This window comes from Notothenia coriiceps, unplaced genomic scaffold (genome assembly GCF_000735185.1).
Source record: "Notothenia coriiceps isolate Sejong01 unplaced genomic scaffold, NC01 NC01_scaffold00025869, whole genome shotgun sequence".
Classification (NCBI taxonomy): Eukaryota; Metazoa; Chordata; class Actinopteri; order Perciformes; family Nototheniidae; genus Notothenia; species Notothenia coriiceps.
The window spans coordinates 32,145-45,472 of NW_011358570.1; the positions used below are offsets into that span (position 1 = coordinate 32,145).

Here is a 13,328-nt window from a genome sequence, read left to right on the forward strand (position 1 = left end):
CAACAGTTGCAGAGTATCCACAAGTTCTTCGGCTCATTTTGAATGAGTCCTCCCCAGTCATCATCGCCACAAAAACTGAAAGATATTAAATAAGCAGTAAATATTTTTGTAACGTACTTTATACATTATCACCCAATTTCAATCATATTTTGGATGTGTTTGTGTGAGATGCAACTATGCTTTTTATGAACTATATCCTATTATAAAAAACACAGTGAAACACTGACACCTACTGTTTGATGGGGCAGGCTGCAGTTAAGCAGAATACTGCAGTATTAGATAATATTTCGTTTTATTATAATGGTTTGGAAGATGTTGCTCGCCTAAAATGTGTGCTATTAATCTAGATTGGCATTTAAGATCCAGTTTGGTTTCACATAATAAATTGGAAGTCGAGGTGACATACTGGGACAGGTGCTTGTAGTTGTCTACTATTATTTCATTTCATATGTGGTGTTGGCAGTCAATGCAGATATATATTTACCATCTTTGGCCATCTGGCTGAGCTCTCTCTCTTTAGGATTGATCCCGATTAAACCCATCAGCCTCTCCAGCGCCTGTGTCTTCACATCTCTATTTCCCTCTTCATCAAACATCTCAAACACTCCCTTGTACTCTGTGATCTGCTCTTGTGTTAACTTGCTGGCCTGGAAGAATACAAGTTTCAGTATTTGACTTTAGTTAGTAAGTTGTATCAAGAGGAGAAAATATCCACTCAGCAACATGTCTAGAATCACTCCATGAGGAATTTATATTAGAGTTTGTTTTGTAGTATGTGCTGTGCAAATTGCTTTGTCATATTTCTCACCATTTTCTGTCATGGTTCAAACAAAACTGAGGGCAAGCACTGTGGCAACACTTACAGTAGAATGAGAGGATGTCTTAGCCTCGTCATTACTGCACTTTTAATGTAATGCTCCTTCTCCAGAGTTTAGAGCAGCAGGCTTTGTGGCCTTTTATGGCACTTAAAGGATGGACTGGCTTATCACCCATGAGGAATATGTGAATATGGATCTCAACTAACAAATTGTAAAAAGCAAAGTTATACTTGGATATAAAATACAACTGGTTTGGTAAACTTTTAATAAGTTAAAATGGGACGTTATTCTAAAAGTTACCAAGACAAAGAAGATTCAAGGTAAGGAATTGTGAAAAATATCAAATGCATTTTCTGACCTCAACATCACGTGGTCCACTTATGGGAACTGCAATTAGCTTGCAGTTAGCCATTAGCAGGTGCTTTGGCAGCCTCCAGTGACTTGCATGAAAGCAGACAACCAAATAGGATGCACTTAACTACAATAAGTTATTTCAAACATTGCAATGGGAACATTACACATTTCACAAGGGATAGGAATATGAATCTCTGTATTCCATATGCATAAAGTAAGATGCAAAACATATCTTGATAAAATACAATTGGAAGAAAACACCTTAATGGGTACAATAAAACAAGATGAAACGGTAACATATGTATAGATAAATAAAGGTAGGTATTTGGAGTTATACTTACATTATCTGGTAGTCAGCAAGGTAATCAGGACGATTGTATTTTTCTGCCCAATCCAATATTCTATTTTTGTATATGAAGTGGAACAAATATTAAGGTTGGCCATAGTTTTAAAGAAAGAAAGACTACCAACGCCATGAAGGTTTTGATCAATCTCGTGGAAAAATGTAGGAAGAAAAGCTGATGGTTATAATTTGATGATCAAAATACTTGCCAATTTAACTAAATTCTAGTCACAACACAGTAGTAGAAGTTTGGTCTAAAAATGACAGATGAAAAACATTTTCTCATACATTTCAATATCTGTATAAAAGTGCTCTGAGAACTATGATCTACAAAGCAATGTTGTTTATGATCATGCGAAGCAACAAGGAAATACTGTCACTTTTGCATATAAGATGGCCTTTGTTGAAAATCAATAAACAAAATATTAAAATGTAATTCATCTAATGAGGGTCTAAATCTGGTTATTACTGGGGAGCCGACAAACAGACACATTTAGCCTATTGGACGTTGAGGACATACACAATGCTGTGTGGGCTAGAATAAGACTTTGTCTTATGTGGGGATGAACTAAAGGTGTCCTCAATAAATGCAGGGATTATAACAAATGTAAGGGAACTGGTTTTGGATGAAAGACAAAAGATAAACTAGAAGAGTATGATTTAAAGTAACAGGTTTTAATTCCCCTACAACCAAAGTAGGCCTAGTGTCCCACCCACCATATTTCCAAAGGTGATGTTGGCTGTAAGGCAAAATAGGACATTGTGAAGATCAGCATACCTATATAGGTAGGCTAATATTTTATTAGAATGATATTTTCTGATGGCTCAAAAATGATCATGAACAGGAGTTTGCATTCCACAATTTCCAATTAATTGAGGCAACATAATGCTTTGTAGCCTACGCTAGAATTGAGATTCACATTTCAAACGTGAAGAGCTACATTTTGTTTAAAATGATCGATTATCTCCAGATTTAGATAATAGAACACCGATCTGTGGTTTCTACCCATCATCGCTGCTGCAGCGTGGGGTTTCCCAGCGCTGACTGCAGGGTTACCGCGCCCATCTCGTCGTTTGATGGCCGGACGAGAGTGAACATACTTCGGAAAGGGCAGATGTTAAACTGGGCATAAAGAAGACAGTAGGCTGTCTTGTTGAATGAGGTATAGTGACTTTTAAGATTCGCCTTTGTGTACGCTTGTGTGCAGTGTCTTCAGTGCACTGCTAGTGGGTGTGATACCCCCTCCCCTCCTCCCCTCCCCTCTCCGGTTGGTTGACTGAGGTTGTCAAGCTCCCTAGCCGTAGTGTTCGGGAAGGGCTGCTCCTCGGAAAACTACCGCTAGCTGGCTAGCTAGTTAGTGAGCTAGCGTTGTGGTGTTCGTTGATCGGAGGTATACACCGTCTTGCTTTCCAGTCAATGCCAAAACCCAAAAACAAACGCAAATTGAATCAGGTAAGGAGAAAAAACAAACTACATGTATGCTGTTTCCATACCTTCCACGGAAAGCGTTAATACCATTAGCTGATGAATTGTGGCGGAATTGAACGGTCCGGGGGTGGGGTAGCAGCGATAGCTAGTTAGCTTCCTAGCCATTTAGTTAGCTGCGGTTGGCTAACGTTAAGTTGGCTGTTTTATAAAGAGCAAATACAATTGGCTAAGGCACAAAAGTGTCTACACAGGTGGATCATGATGCTCAGTATTTGCGCTGGTTAAACAGATTGCAGCAAAACGTATATTTACATAAGTGCATCCAGTCATTTTACTCTATCTACTGTTAATGGCAGCGAGAGCTGGCGCTGAAGTAACGTTAGTGTTGGCCAGTGAGGTTTTCATATCAGCGATGGCCCTGCTGCTCCCTGGCCTAAACTACAGTACTTAAAAGTACTAGCTAGTTAATGCCAAAATGGTATTGATGACAAGTGCACTGATATTGTCAGCAGCTTAGGCTTCATGGGTTGATTTACACTCAAAATGTTACATTTAGAGACATTGCTGTGAGTTGATGATGACACACTGGGTTGGGCTGTAACAATAAACGTCCCGTAAACAAATTTTCAACAAATATTGGTTATTCAATTGGCAATAGCAGATCAGCCATAATCACTATTTTACGTGAACATTGCACCCTTTATACACATCGTCTATGTGTTATTAATGAGAGTTATTGGAGCGCGTTAACACCCCTTTTTTTCCTTTTTTTTTTTTTTACAAGCCGAAGTAATAAGTTAGCATATTGCTGCCTTCCTGCAACGAAACAGCGGCGCCGGTACACCGCCTTTAATTTAGGTTTGTAACGTTAGTTATTTATCTCCAGTTAGCCAATTGGCAGTAATACAGCGATGAATGAAAGATGGTCATCTACTTAATGAAAATTCACCCGCGTCTGTTATTGCATTTGTTGCTTACTGAAGTCAAACAGGCCATCGCCTCCCGACCTTGCAGTTTTTACTGGCTCGGGTTCACTTCAGGATTAGAAAACCAAATAAATCAAGTGTTAACGTTAATCAAATTATCCGTGCACCGCCGGGTTTAACAAGATTGCACGTATATATCTAATTGGATTTCTGGAGGCCAAGCAACCACGTAGTTTCCAGGTTTACCCACTAAGCTAACTACATAGCATTCCGTGTAATTGCGGAAGAGCAGCTGAGTCTACCCTTTAGTGACTGGTTGCGATTTTTTTTTGCATTAGATGCTACGAGCCATTTGATTGTTGGTCTCAAAATTCAACTTATTTGTACCGACTTTGCTTGCTTACCGGTAATTGTTAAATACCAAGCGACATTCTTACTAATACAATGTCGCTATTTTTTCTTTCTTGAATACTTGCTCTGCCTGTAGGCCTACACTCTCAAGCCTGCTAGCAAGCTAACTAGCAGCAGTCTGCAAGATGGCGTTTAGTTGCATCTCCTCAGATTTCCATCAGTGCAAGTCATATTATCATTACAGTGCATTTACAAATTCGATTAGTGGAAGTCAGATACTTAAAGTGCAATCCTTATATTTTGCCACACAATGGTGCTGAGTTTTTCCCGGATATATGTGCTGAGCTGTGGTAGCCCAACCCTCTTAAAAGAGTAACAAACTGACTGAAACAGCTATCCAGCAGCCATTCAAATACAATGCAAACTAGTCTACTGTTGTAGGCAAATCACAGTACTGCACACAGTGACTAAGTCAACTATCAGTACAACACATACAGATTTCAGATGTCTGTTCATCATTTAGAACATGCGAGTTGGGTATGTTGATACAGTAGCTATTGTACTCTAATATGTTATATCTATCAGCCTTACAGTATCTTAAGTAATTTACTTTATTGTGTGAGTATGAAATTCGAAAATAGATTTATTATAAAAAATCCTTCCTTGCAAGTGCAACTTTATCCTATTTTTTATTAAAGTAAGGCTGTTTATATTGGAAATATAGAAGGGAGTGACCGTACTGTATTAGGCTTGAGATCTCACTGCAAGTGCCTGGATTTTCACACTGAAAATCCAGGCACTTGCTTTAAGCATGTTGTGTGTAAAAGAATTAAGATTAATATCATCCTTTTATGATTGGGAAACATATTTCTAATGCCTGGACGGGCTTTGCCAGCTGTTTATGTTAGTGGACACGGATAGGATTAGAGACTCATTGACGGAGGATTTTAGCTTTTAGGATTATGTAGTTGCTCAGTGATATTGCTGGTTATGGCTTTCTCTATGATCCAGCTTTAGACCTGTGGAATATTGCATTATCATCGTTTAACAGTACAGATAAGCAGACTTGGCCTTTTGAGAACGGATGTAAACTCATGCAGAGAAATGTTTTAGTGGAAATGCAGGAGACACCTTTTTTGAAAGTAGCAGGAACAGACTGCCCTTAAGGGACCTGGGGATAAGCTACTGAGCTACAACTCCAGGCTGTTTGCCACTGCTCATTGTTTATCATGCAGTCAGCTGACCCTGATCAGGCGCTTGGAAAGGAGAAGTGATGAGGGAGAGGAACTCCTTAACTGTAAGCATCCACAGAGGTCAATGTGAAATACTTAAAACTCTGTCCTATTCTAACATCACTCCAGGCTATCCCGCTTTTGGATTTACAATAACAGTTTTATGGTTTGGTAAACCACATTTAAGTCAAAAAATCAAATAAGCAACTGTTTAAGGGTTCTTTTGAATCGTACAGTATTTTTTATTGTAAATCACTAAGGCCAAATGAAAGTTATTTTAGATAGTGCGTTCTGTGTCTGTCTGTTCATGCCAAAAACATAAGGATTCATTAACATTCATTATACTGTGTACTAGGGACAGATAACACAAGATAACATAGACTTTTGTGGGCATTGGTAAACTTGGTTATCTGCCAACAGTTTTATTTCTATTATTTTGGGAATATTGTTTTTAAATATCAAAGCAAGAATGGCATTCTGCTGTCACGATGTGAGGATATTGTTTGGAAAGTATATTTGATGACACCCGTTTTTATAGATGAATGGGTATAGGAGGGTAACCTGTGTTAAAATGCTCCTAAAGAATAACATGGTCAGGTGAAGAAGATTTTCAATGTTGTTCTATAACCTCCAGTGACATAAGTCTACTGACAGGACTACAGCAGGTGAGTTAACTTGGGAAGGCAGGGTCGGTCAAACTGAATTGACACCGCTTTTCGCAATCCGCGATAAATCTGGATGAGATTTTAGTTTTCATTCCGAGTTTATTAGCTGTGCTTGTATATTTTATATAAAACGTTTTAATATTGCAAGTTGATTTGCTATACGCATTATGCAAATACCAAGGGGGACAATAAGTCTCTTATAAAGACCGCTTTAAATTAACTCAACACTGCAAATCCTTTGTTTTGTGTTGTTGAGGTACATGGAATCATCTGATTTATAACCATGAAATCCTCTTCTTTGAACATTCTCAAACACTGGAGTATCATTACAATGAATATAATTCACATATTGAAAAAGTCTGAGCACAAGGATTCTCATACGTGTCACAGAATGCTGCAGAAATGGACATAGAAGATGTACTTTTTTTTCTGGTTAGGGTGATCCAAAAAGCTTCCATGGAGTGTTGTTTCGTCCTGTAGTGGTCTTCATACGTTTTTATTCTGAAACACGACCCATGTAAATAAAATAAAGTTAGTATCTTGTAAACTTTGTAAAGGACACTATTATGGCTGGAGCAATTGTCATTTTTCAAGCTTCCTTTAACTAAATACATTAAATAACTTTAATTAAATCACTTCAAATAGTGTATCGCTTTGATACGTGATACTTAATTTAGTTCTAGATATTATTATATTTGGAATATGCTTTTTGGGTCGCAGTAATTCAGATGAACGGGATAATGCTGGCAAAGCCTGGCAATCTCAACTCTGCAGCAGGGTTGTGTTCACGATATTAAGATCGTTACCTGTGCCATTTTTGGTAAACCATTAAGTCAAACGAAAGTTGGCTAAACTGACAGCAATCCGCCTCTATCATTCCCTTTACCCGCTAAGATATATTATTTTTTTATGCTTTTTTGTTTAGTATATATTCTGCAATTTGTGCAAATGATTAAAGTGCTACTCTTTCTTTTTCTTTTTAGATCAAAAAGTGCCCCAGTAGTTGGAGTAAGGTAACTGAAAAAGCAGAATAAAATGAGTGAACTGGACCAGTTACGCCAAGAGGCTGAGCAGCTCAAAAATCAGATCAGAGTGAGTAACAAGCCTTTTTTTTTAATCTGGCATACAGTCAAAACATTAATATAAAAATGACAATTTACAAGTTAAGTATGTATAAAAAGAATAGATGTGAGAAAATCCTGCCCCTAAAGATTTGATTTTGTTCTCCCTTTCAGGATGCCAGGAAAGCATGCGCAGATGCCACACTATCACAGGTAACATTTAGCATTATGGGCTTTGTTTAATGTAGAAAAGCTTTTTCTTCTGAAATTAACCCGAGTACCTGATGTTTTACAGATCACAGCTAACATTGACCCCGTTGGCCGAATCCAGATGCGTACAAGACGAACGCTGCGGGGTCACTTGGCTAAAATCTATGCCATGCATTGGGGAACAGATTCCAGGTGAAGTGACTTGTTGTGTTGTATCCTGATCCTGCTTTATGTCACATTTTGAGCAAAGTTCACAAATAAGAAAATCGCTAAATGTAGTAGTTTCCGTCATATAACTATATTTGTTTTTCAACACTGTTGCAGTCCTGTCCCCTTTGCTTTTGTCTCATGATTCTAGATAAAAAATAGATTTTGTGTGACGACTGTGTGATTGTTGTGTTGGTGTTAATATAGCTGTTCTCATTTATGTAGGCTCTTGGTCAGTGCCTCTCAAGATGGAAAACTCATTATTTGGGACAGCTATACCACAAATAAGGTAAGTTGTGTCTCCTTAACAGGGATATCTGAAGTAGGGGTTGTTGAAAATACAAAAGCCAATCTGTGGCATTTATTTGCAAAGTAGTAACAACAGCAGTTGATACTTGCAGATGTCAGTTTTGCTTTGAATATCCAAATAAAGTAATAGTTGCTACATTTCTAAAAGAAACCTGCAGGATACAGCTGAATAATATAAATATTGGGTGTATCTTTGTTAAATGTTTCGTATTGTTCTTGCTGCACTTAATTTTGCAGCATGCTTCTATTTTCGCGGAACTCACAAGGTTATACTAGAAATAGAGGGAAGGAAACTAACTATCTGCCTTATGCTGCATTCATTTGGATAAATCTGAAAGGGTTGCAGATCAGCTGATAGAGAAGCATTTGTGGCCTTTGCCTTGGGGCTGGTGTATCGGGTGTGCTGTTATCGGGATGGGTGGAAGTGGATAGAAGTTTGTGTACCAGGCAATTTGGCCCTGTTAAAGAAAAAAACCATTTACAATCAGTTTGATGAAGCAAGCAATACGTCAAACTGGGAATTAATAGATCAAAGAGTAATTCTTCCAATGTATCTCTACACCTGCTGAGAATATAGCTGGCCTCATGTAGGTTAGAATTGTATATGGATTATCCCTAAAAGTGAGTTTAATGGCATAATGTTGCCCCCATAGTGCTATAATAATGTCAAAGTCCTCTTGGATATTTCATATCAATCTCTTTCATAAAAGGTTGCCTTCTTAATTTGTAAATTCTGACTTGTTTAGTTACTAAACTTGTAAAACTAGCAACTGTAATAACACTGGGTTAACTGTTTTGTTCTAGGTTCATGCCATCCCACTTCGATCTTCCTGGGTCATGACCTGTGCATATGCACCTTCAGGAAATTATGTGGCCTGTGGTGGCTTAGACAACATCTGCTCCATTTACAACCTGAAAACCCGCGAGGGGAATGTACGTGTGAGTCGTGAGCTCGCTGGACATACAGGTATATGATACACTCTGCTTATTTTCTATTTCTAGCTGTGAATATGACATGAAATTCCATATCAATAACTCCTATCGATTCTTTGAATATCAGGATACCTGTCCTGTTGTCGCTTTGTTGATGACAACCAGATTATTACAAGCTCTGGGGATACCACTTGGTGAGTAAAAGGATGGCCCTCCTTAAGTTGCTTTACCATGTTGCTGAGTCACCATTTTTGGGCCAAATCTCGAATGTTGGAAAAATGGGTGTTTGATTTGGTTATTTTATTTTATAGTGCACTTTGGGACATTGAGACTGGCCAGCAGACGACCACATTTGCTGGACACACAGGCGATGTCATGAGCCTGTCGTTGGCCCCTGACACACGGTTATTCGTCTCTGGTGCTTGTGATGCCTCTGCTAAACTCTGGGATGTTCGAGAGGGCATGTGCAGACAGACATTCACCGGCCATGAGTCTGACATCAATGCCATCTGTGTACGTAGTTTTTCTTGTACTTGATTTAGCATTTTGGGATGTGTTCCTTTTGATATAGATGTACTTTTGTTTTATTTTCCTCTATTGTGCATTAATGATTTATCTTTTTGTAATTTTTCTTTTTTAGTTCTTCCCTAATGGCAATGCCTTTGCCACGGGCTCCGATGATGCCACCTGCAGGCTGTTCGATCTGCGTGCTGATCAGGAATTAATGATCTACTCTCATGACAATATCATATGTGGCATCACCTCTGTTGCTTTCTCCAAGAGTGGCCGCCTTCTTCTGGCCGGATATGATGACTTCAACTGTAACGTGTGGGACACACTAAAAGCCGACCGTGCTGGTACGTAGCTTAAGCATAGCTCAAATAGAAGCCCTATGTAGAATTATGTTTCAAGAATATCCGTTCGTCAAAAATAATTTACCTTTTTTACATTTTTGTATTTTTCTAGGTGTGTTGGCTGGACACGACAACCGCGTTAGCTGCCTGGGAGTTACTGATGATGGCATGGCAGTCGCGACAGGATCCTGGGACAGTTTTCTGAAGATCTGGAATTGAAGCCTGAAGGTTTATATTTTTAAATCATTATTATTGTTTGTCATGTTCTTACATTTGTCCCTAAGCTATTTAATTCCTAGTAAGGTCCAAAGCCTGTAGCAGCATAGCATCTTCTTGTACTCAAAAGTACCACGTGGGTGCAATGAAACATCTTTACGTTTCTTAGTTTTATGTTGGACTGCATATATAAGTTTGAATCAATCTAGATAAGCATCAGAACTACAACTGCCTGTATAATTTCTTTTAAAAGCTACATTTATTTCACACCAGACATGCTGTATCTTAAAAAGTGTCCAATTGGAGCCCCACAAAAAGGATCTACTGTCACTTATGGCGCATTTCCACTACACGGCCTCGCTCGGTATGGTTCGGCCTTGGTAGGCCTGGCTCACTTTATGGCGCATTTCCATTACAGTTTAGGAACTGGGGTAGTAACTTTAGTAGCACAGTGTAGGCGGAGCCGTGACGCCATCTTCAGTGAAACCCCAGAAAACCAACATCAGCCGTTAGCTGTTAGCCCTCAGAGCTCACAGCTCCTCATGTCTGTTCAGAAACTAGACAAAAGTTAATCAAGTTCAAACCACAGACTGTCTGTGTCATGGCGAATACAGTCGCTGGTTTATTTATGTCTGTATAGGCCGTTGTTGTGAGTGTGGATGGTCAGAGCATATACAACGTTAGCTTAGCCGATCTCCATTTAGAAAACACGCATTTTAAAAGGTTTTTCGCCTGCCGTCTGTCTGCAGACTTGTCAAAGCATTAATTCATGGTTTTTACTAACCGGTATCATTATGTTGTTACTTCATTTTGAAATGTGTATTACAATTAAATCACGGTCAAATATGTTCATCTTGTTGTAGTTGTAGCCCCCTTGCCAGCGATTCTCTCTCTAGTTTAGCATACTCAGCCTGACTCAGCCTGGTTGTTGGCCCGGAAAGAACCTCGATTTTATGGGGCCAGAAAAACTGGGTAATAGTACCCGCTAGCCGGAACTACGCCAAGTGGAAACGCAACCAAAAACGGGCCCCGCACGGCTCGGCGCGCTTAAAGCAAGCTACGCGCTGTAGTGGAAATGCGCCATTATAGTAATATGAAATAGAACTTTGAGAAAAGTTTTTTTTTTTGTCTTTTAAAGCCTTGGAAAAGAATATTATTATGTATGAACACCATGTTTATGTTTTAAAGTAGTTATTTACACCAAATTCGTTCACCAAACGTTTTCTTTTTAATAAATTCATAAAATACTTACTACATTTGGCAGCCTCCTTTTAATTCCAAACATGTTACACTTGCTCTGCAGTAGGTTGCAGCCTCCTTAATGTTTACGCTAGTCTGTGTCATTCCATCGTTTTTTGTCAGACCTTTGCTTGTTAGGTCCTAAAATCACATAACTTTAAATTGGCATATAGACTATAGATCAAGTCAGACAAGATACATTCTAAAATTCCTCTGTCTTTGTTCCCAGATGTCCTTTTAACTCCAAAGTTGACTGGAAGACCATTACAACTTCAGAATGTTCACAGCATCTTCTTCAACACTGTTTAAACGGACATGGACACCACAAAAACGAAGGGAAACCAATGCCTTTCCTACACAAAGAAGAGCACAATTGTTTATCACCTAGTTAAGAAAGGATCTCCTGTGGTATCAAATCAGAAACTTGTGCATTCCTTCTTGGACCATTTTATGTTACCTTGAAAGAGAAAACAACACTATCATCCCATGCAAATGTGTGCGTCTTGAAAGCAAATGTTGGAGTGTAATTGTACAAATTATTTAACTTTTTTTTTTTTAAAGAATTCTATTCTGATGGTTTGTTATTCTTGATGGCTTTCCTTTTGTCATATTTCTTTAGTGGTTTTAGATATGTTTGAATACAGCTTGTCATTCTAATCCAGTTTAATCATATACGACAGAAGAGAGTAAACATGCAGCAAGTAAAAGCTTGGATCATATTACACGAGCAGCTTTCAAAATGTCCATGATGTATTTATATACTAGCTGTTTTTGTTTCATCACAGCCTTTTGCACATGAAGAAGCTTTGCCTCTAAACTAATACTATGTTAACTAACCAAGCACATGCTATAAGTTATGAATGCTCATTCCAGTACAAAAGGAGTTATTACGAGTAACTTATCCAGTTAACCCCCTTAATTCTTGTACATGCCTTTGACTTTGGGTGGGAAGGGGTGGGGTAGCAAGGTAGATGCTGAGATAATTGGGGCATGGCTGGATTTTATTATATGGATGGGGGGGGATGTGTGTAGTATCCACTTTGAGTGAAACACCTCACCTGACTAAATAGACACTTCCTTTGCTTGGGACTGCAGTTGCAACTCTGTGAATGAAATGTACAAATCAATGTCTGAAAATAATGGTCTGATGTTTTAAGTTGACATTTAATTTTGTCTGCCATGAGTTAATTTAGATGTGCATGCTGTAGACTTGCTTTCAATGGTGCAAAATCCTAGATTTTTTTTGTTTTTGTTTCTGAAAATGAGAGTAACCTATTGATTTGAATTTAACACAAGCCAATTTTTGGCTCAAATTCTGCATACATCCTGTACTAATACTGGTAACGCTATGCACCAGAGTAAGCAAGAATGGAGAAAAACTTAATATTGACTGCATACTTAGTGTAAATTATGCTTACCAGTTCTATTGATGCCAATTTTTGTAATAAATATAACAATCATTGTGAGAATTCTATCCTTGACAAACCTTTTTCTCTCCTTCAAATCCTCACACTCAATGGAACAAAAGCTTCCTCACATACTGTCCATACTAAAACTTTTGTACATTTTTGTTCTTGGTCTTAAATGAAAAATCAGAGCATCTGAATGACAACATTTCACTGTATACAGAAGCACTTTTGTTAAAGTTGTGACATATTTTCACTTTTCTTTTTTTCTGCGATGATGTACAATAAATGTGATGTATTCGTGTGTGGCCACAAGTGAAAATGCAATTCAACTGAGATGGATTCCCTTTTCTCTTTCCATTAATATTATAGAGCTCTGCACCCTTATGTACCTTTTCACTTTTTGTATTTCATTTCAGTCTGTTGGTGTTACACGGTGAGCTGGATGCAAGATAGATACTGTACTAAATTGTACTGTTGATTGAAAAATGTAATAAAAAGCTGTTTGAGATCTCTTTGTCGTGTTTTAATATAAAAGCTGCATCAGATGTTTGTTGTATTCACATTTTATTACTGATGTGTCGTTCCGATATTGCATGTATGTGCTTTAGAAAGAGTTGTCCAGAGATACTGTAGCTTCACTATTCCCCAGGGAGTAAAGTGAGAGACAAGCAACACAAGACAACATTTAAAAGTAAAAACAACTACTTGATTTACAATAAGGTCTTTCATTCGGACTCATCGGAACTATAATATAGTCATGGGTATAAATCTG

At 38.2% G+C, this 13,328-nt stretch overlaps 1 protein-coding gene across 2 annotated transcripts; it reads left to right on the forward strand.

The window, feature by feature from the left end:
• Positions 1–2,562: 2,562 nt before the first annotated feature.
• Positions 2,563–13,068, forward strand: LOC104956353 (guanine nucleotide-binding protein G(I)/G(S)/G(T) subunit beta-1). 2 transcript variants are annotated; one of them, XM_010783835.1, is made up of 11 exons: positions 2,563–2,678; positions 7,102–7,210; positions 7,354–7,392; positions 7,475–7,581; positions 7,822–7,885; positions 8,710–8,872; positions 8,966–9,032; positions 9,150–9,351; positions 9,479–9,695; positions 9,805–9,920; positions 11,377–13,068. In XM_010783835.1, the coding sequence occupies exons 2-10, from the start codon at positions 7,154–7,156 to the stop codon at positions 9,909–9,911; spliced, it is 1,023 nt and encodes a 340-aa protein (XP_010782137.1). In that variant the 5' UTR covers positions 2,563–2,678; positions 7,102–7,153; the 3' UTR covers positions 9,912–9,920; positions 11,377–13,068. The 2 variants fall into 2 exon arrangements, with proteins under 2 accessions (XP_010782137.1, XP_010782136.1); XM_010783834.1 differs by lacking the exon at positions 2,563–2,678 and adding an exon at positions 2,732–2,968.
• Positions 13,069–13,328: the final 260 nt, after the last annotated feature.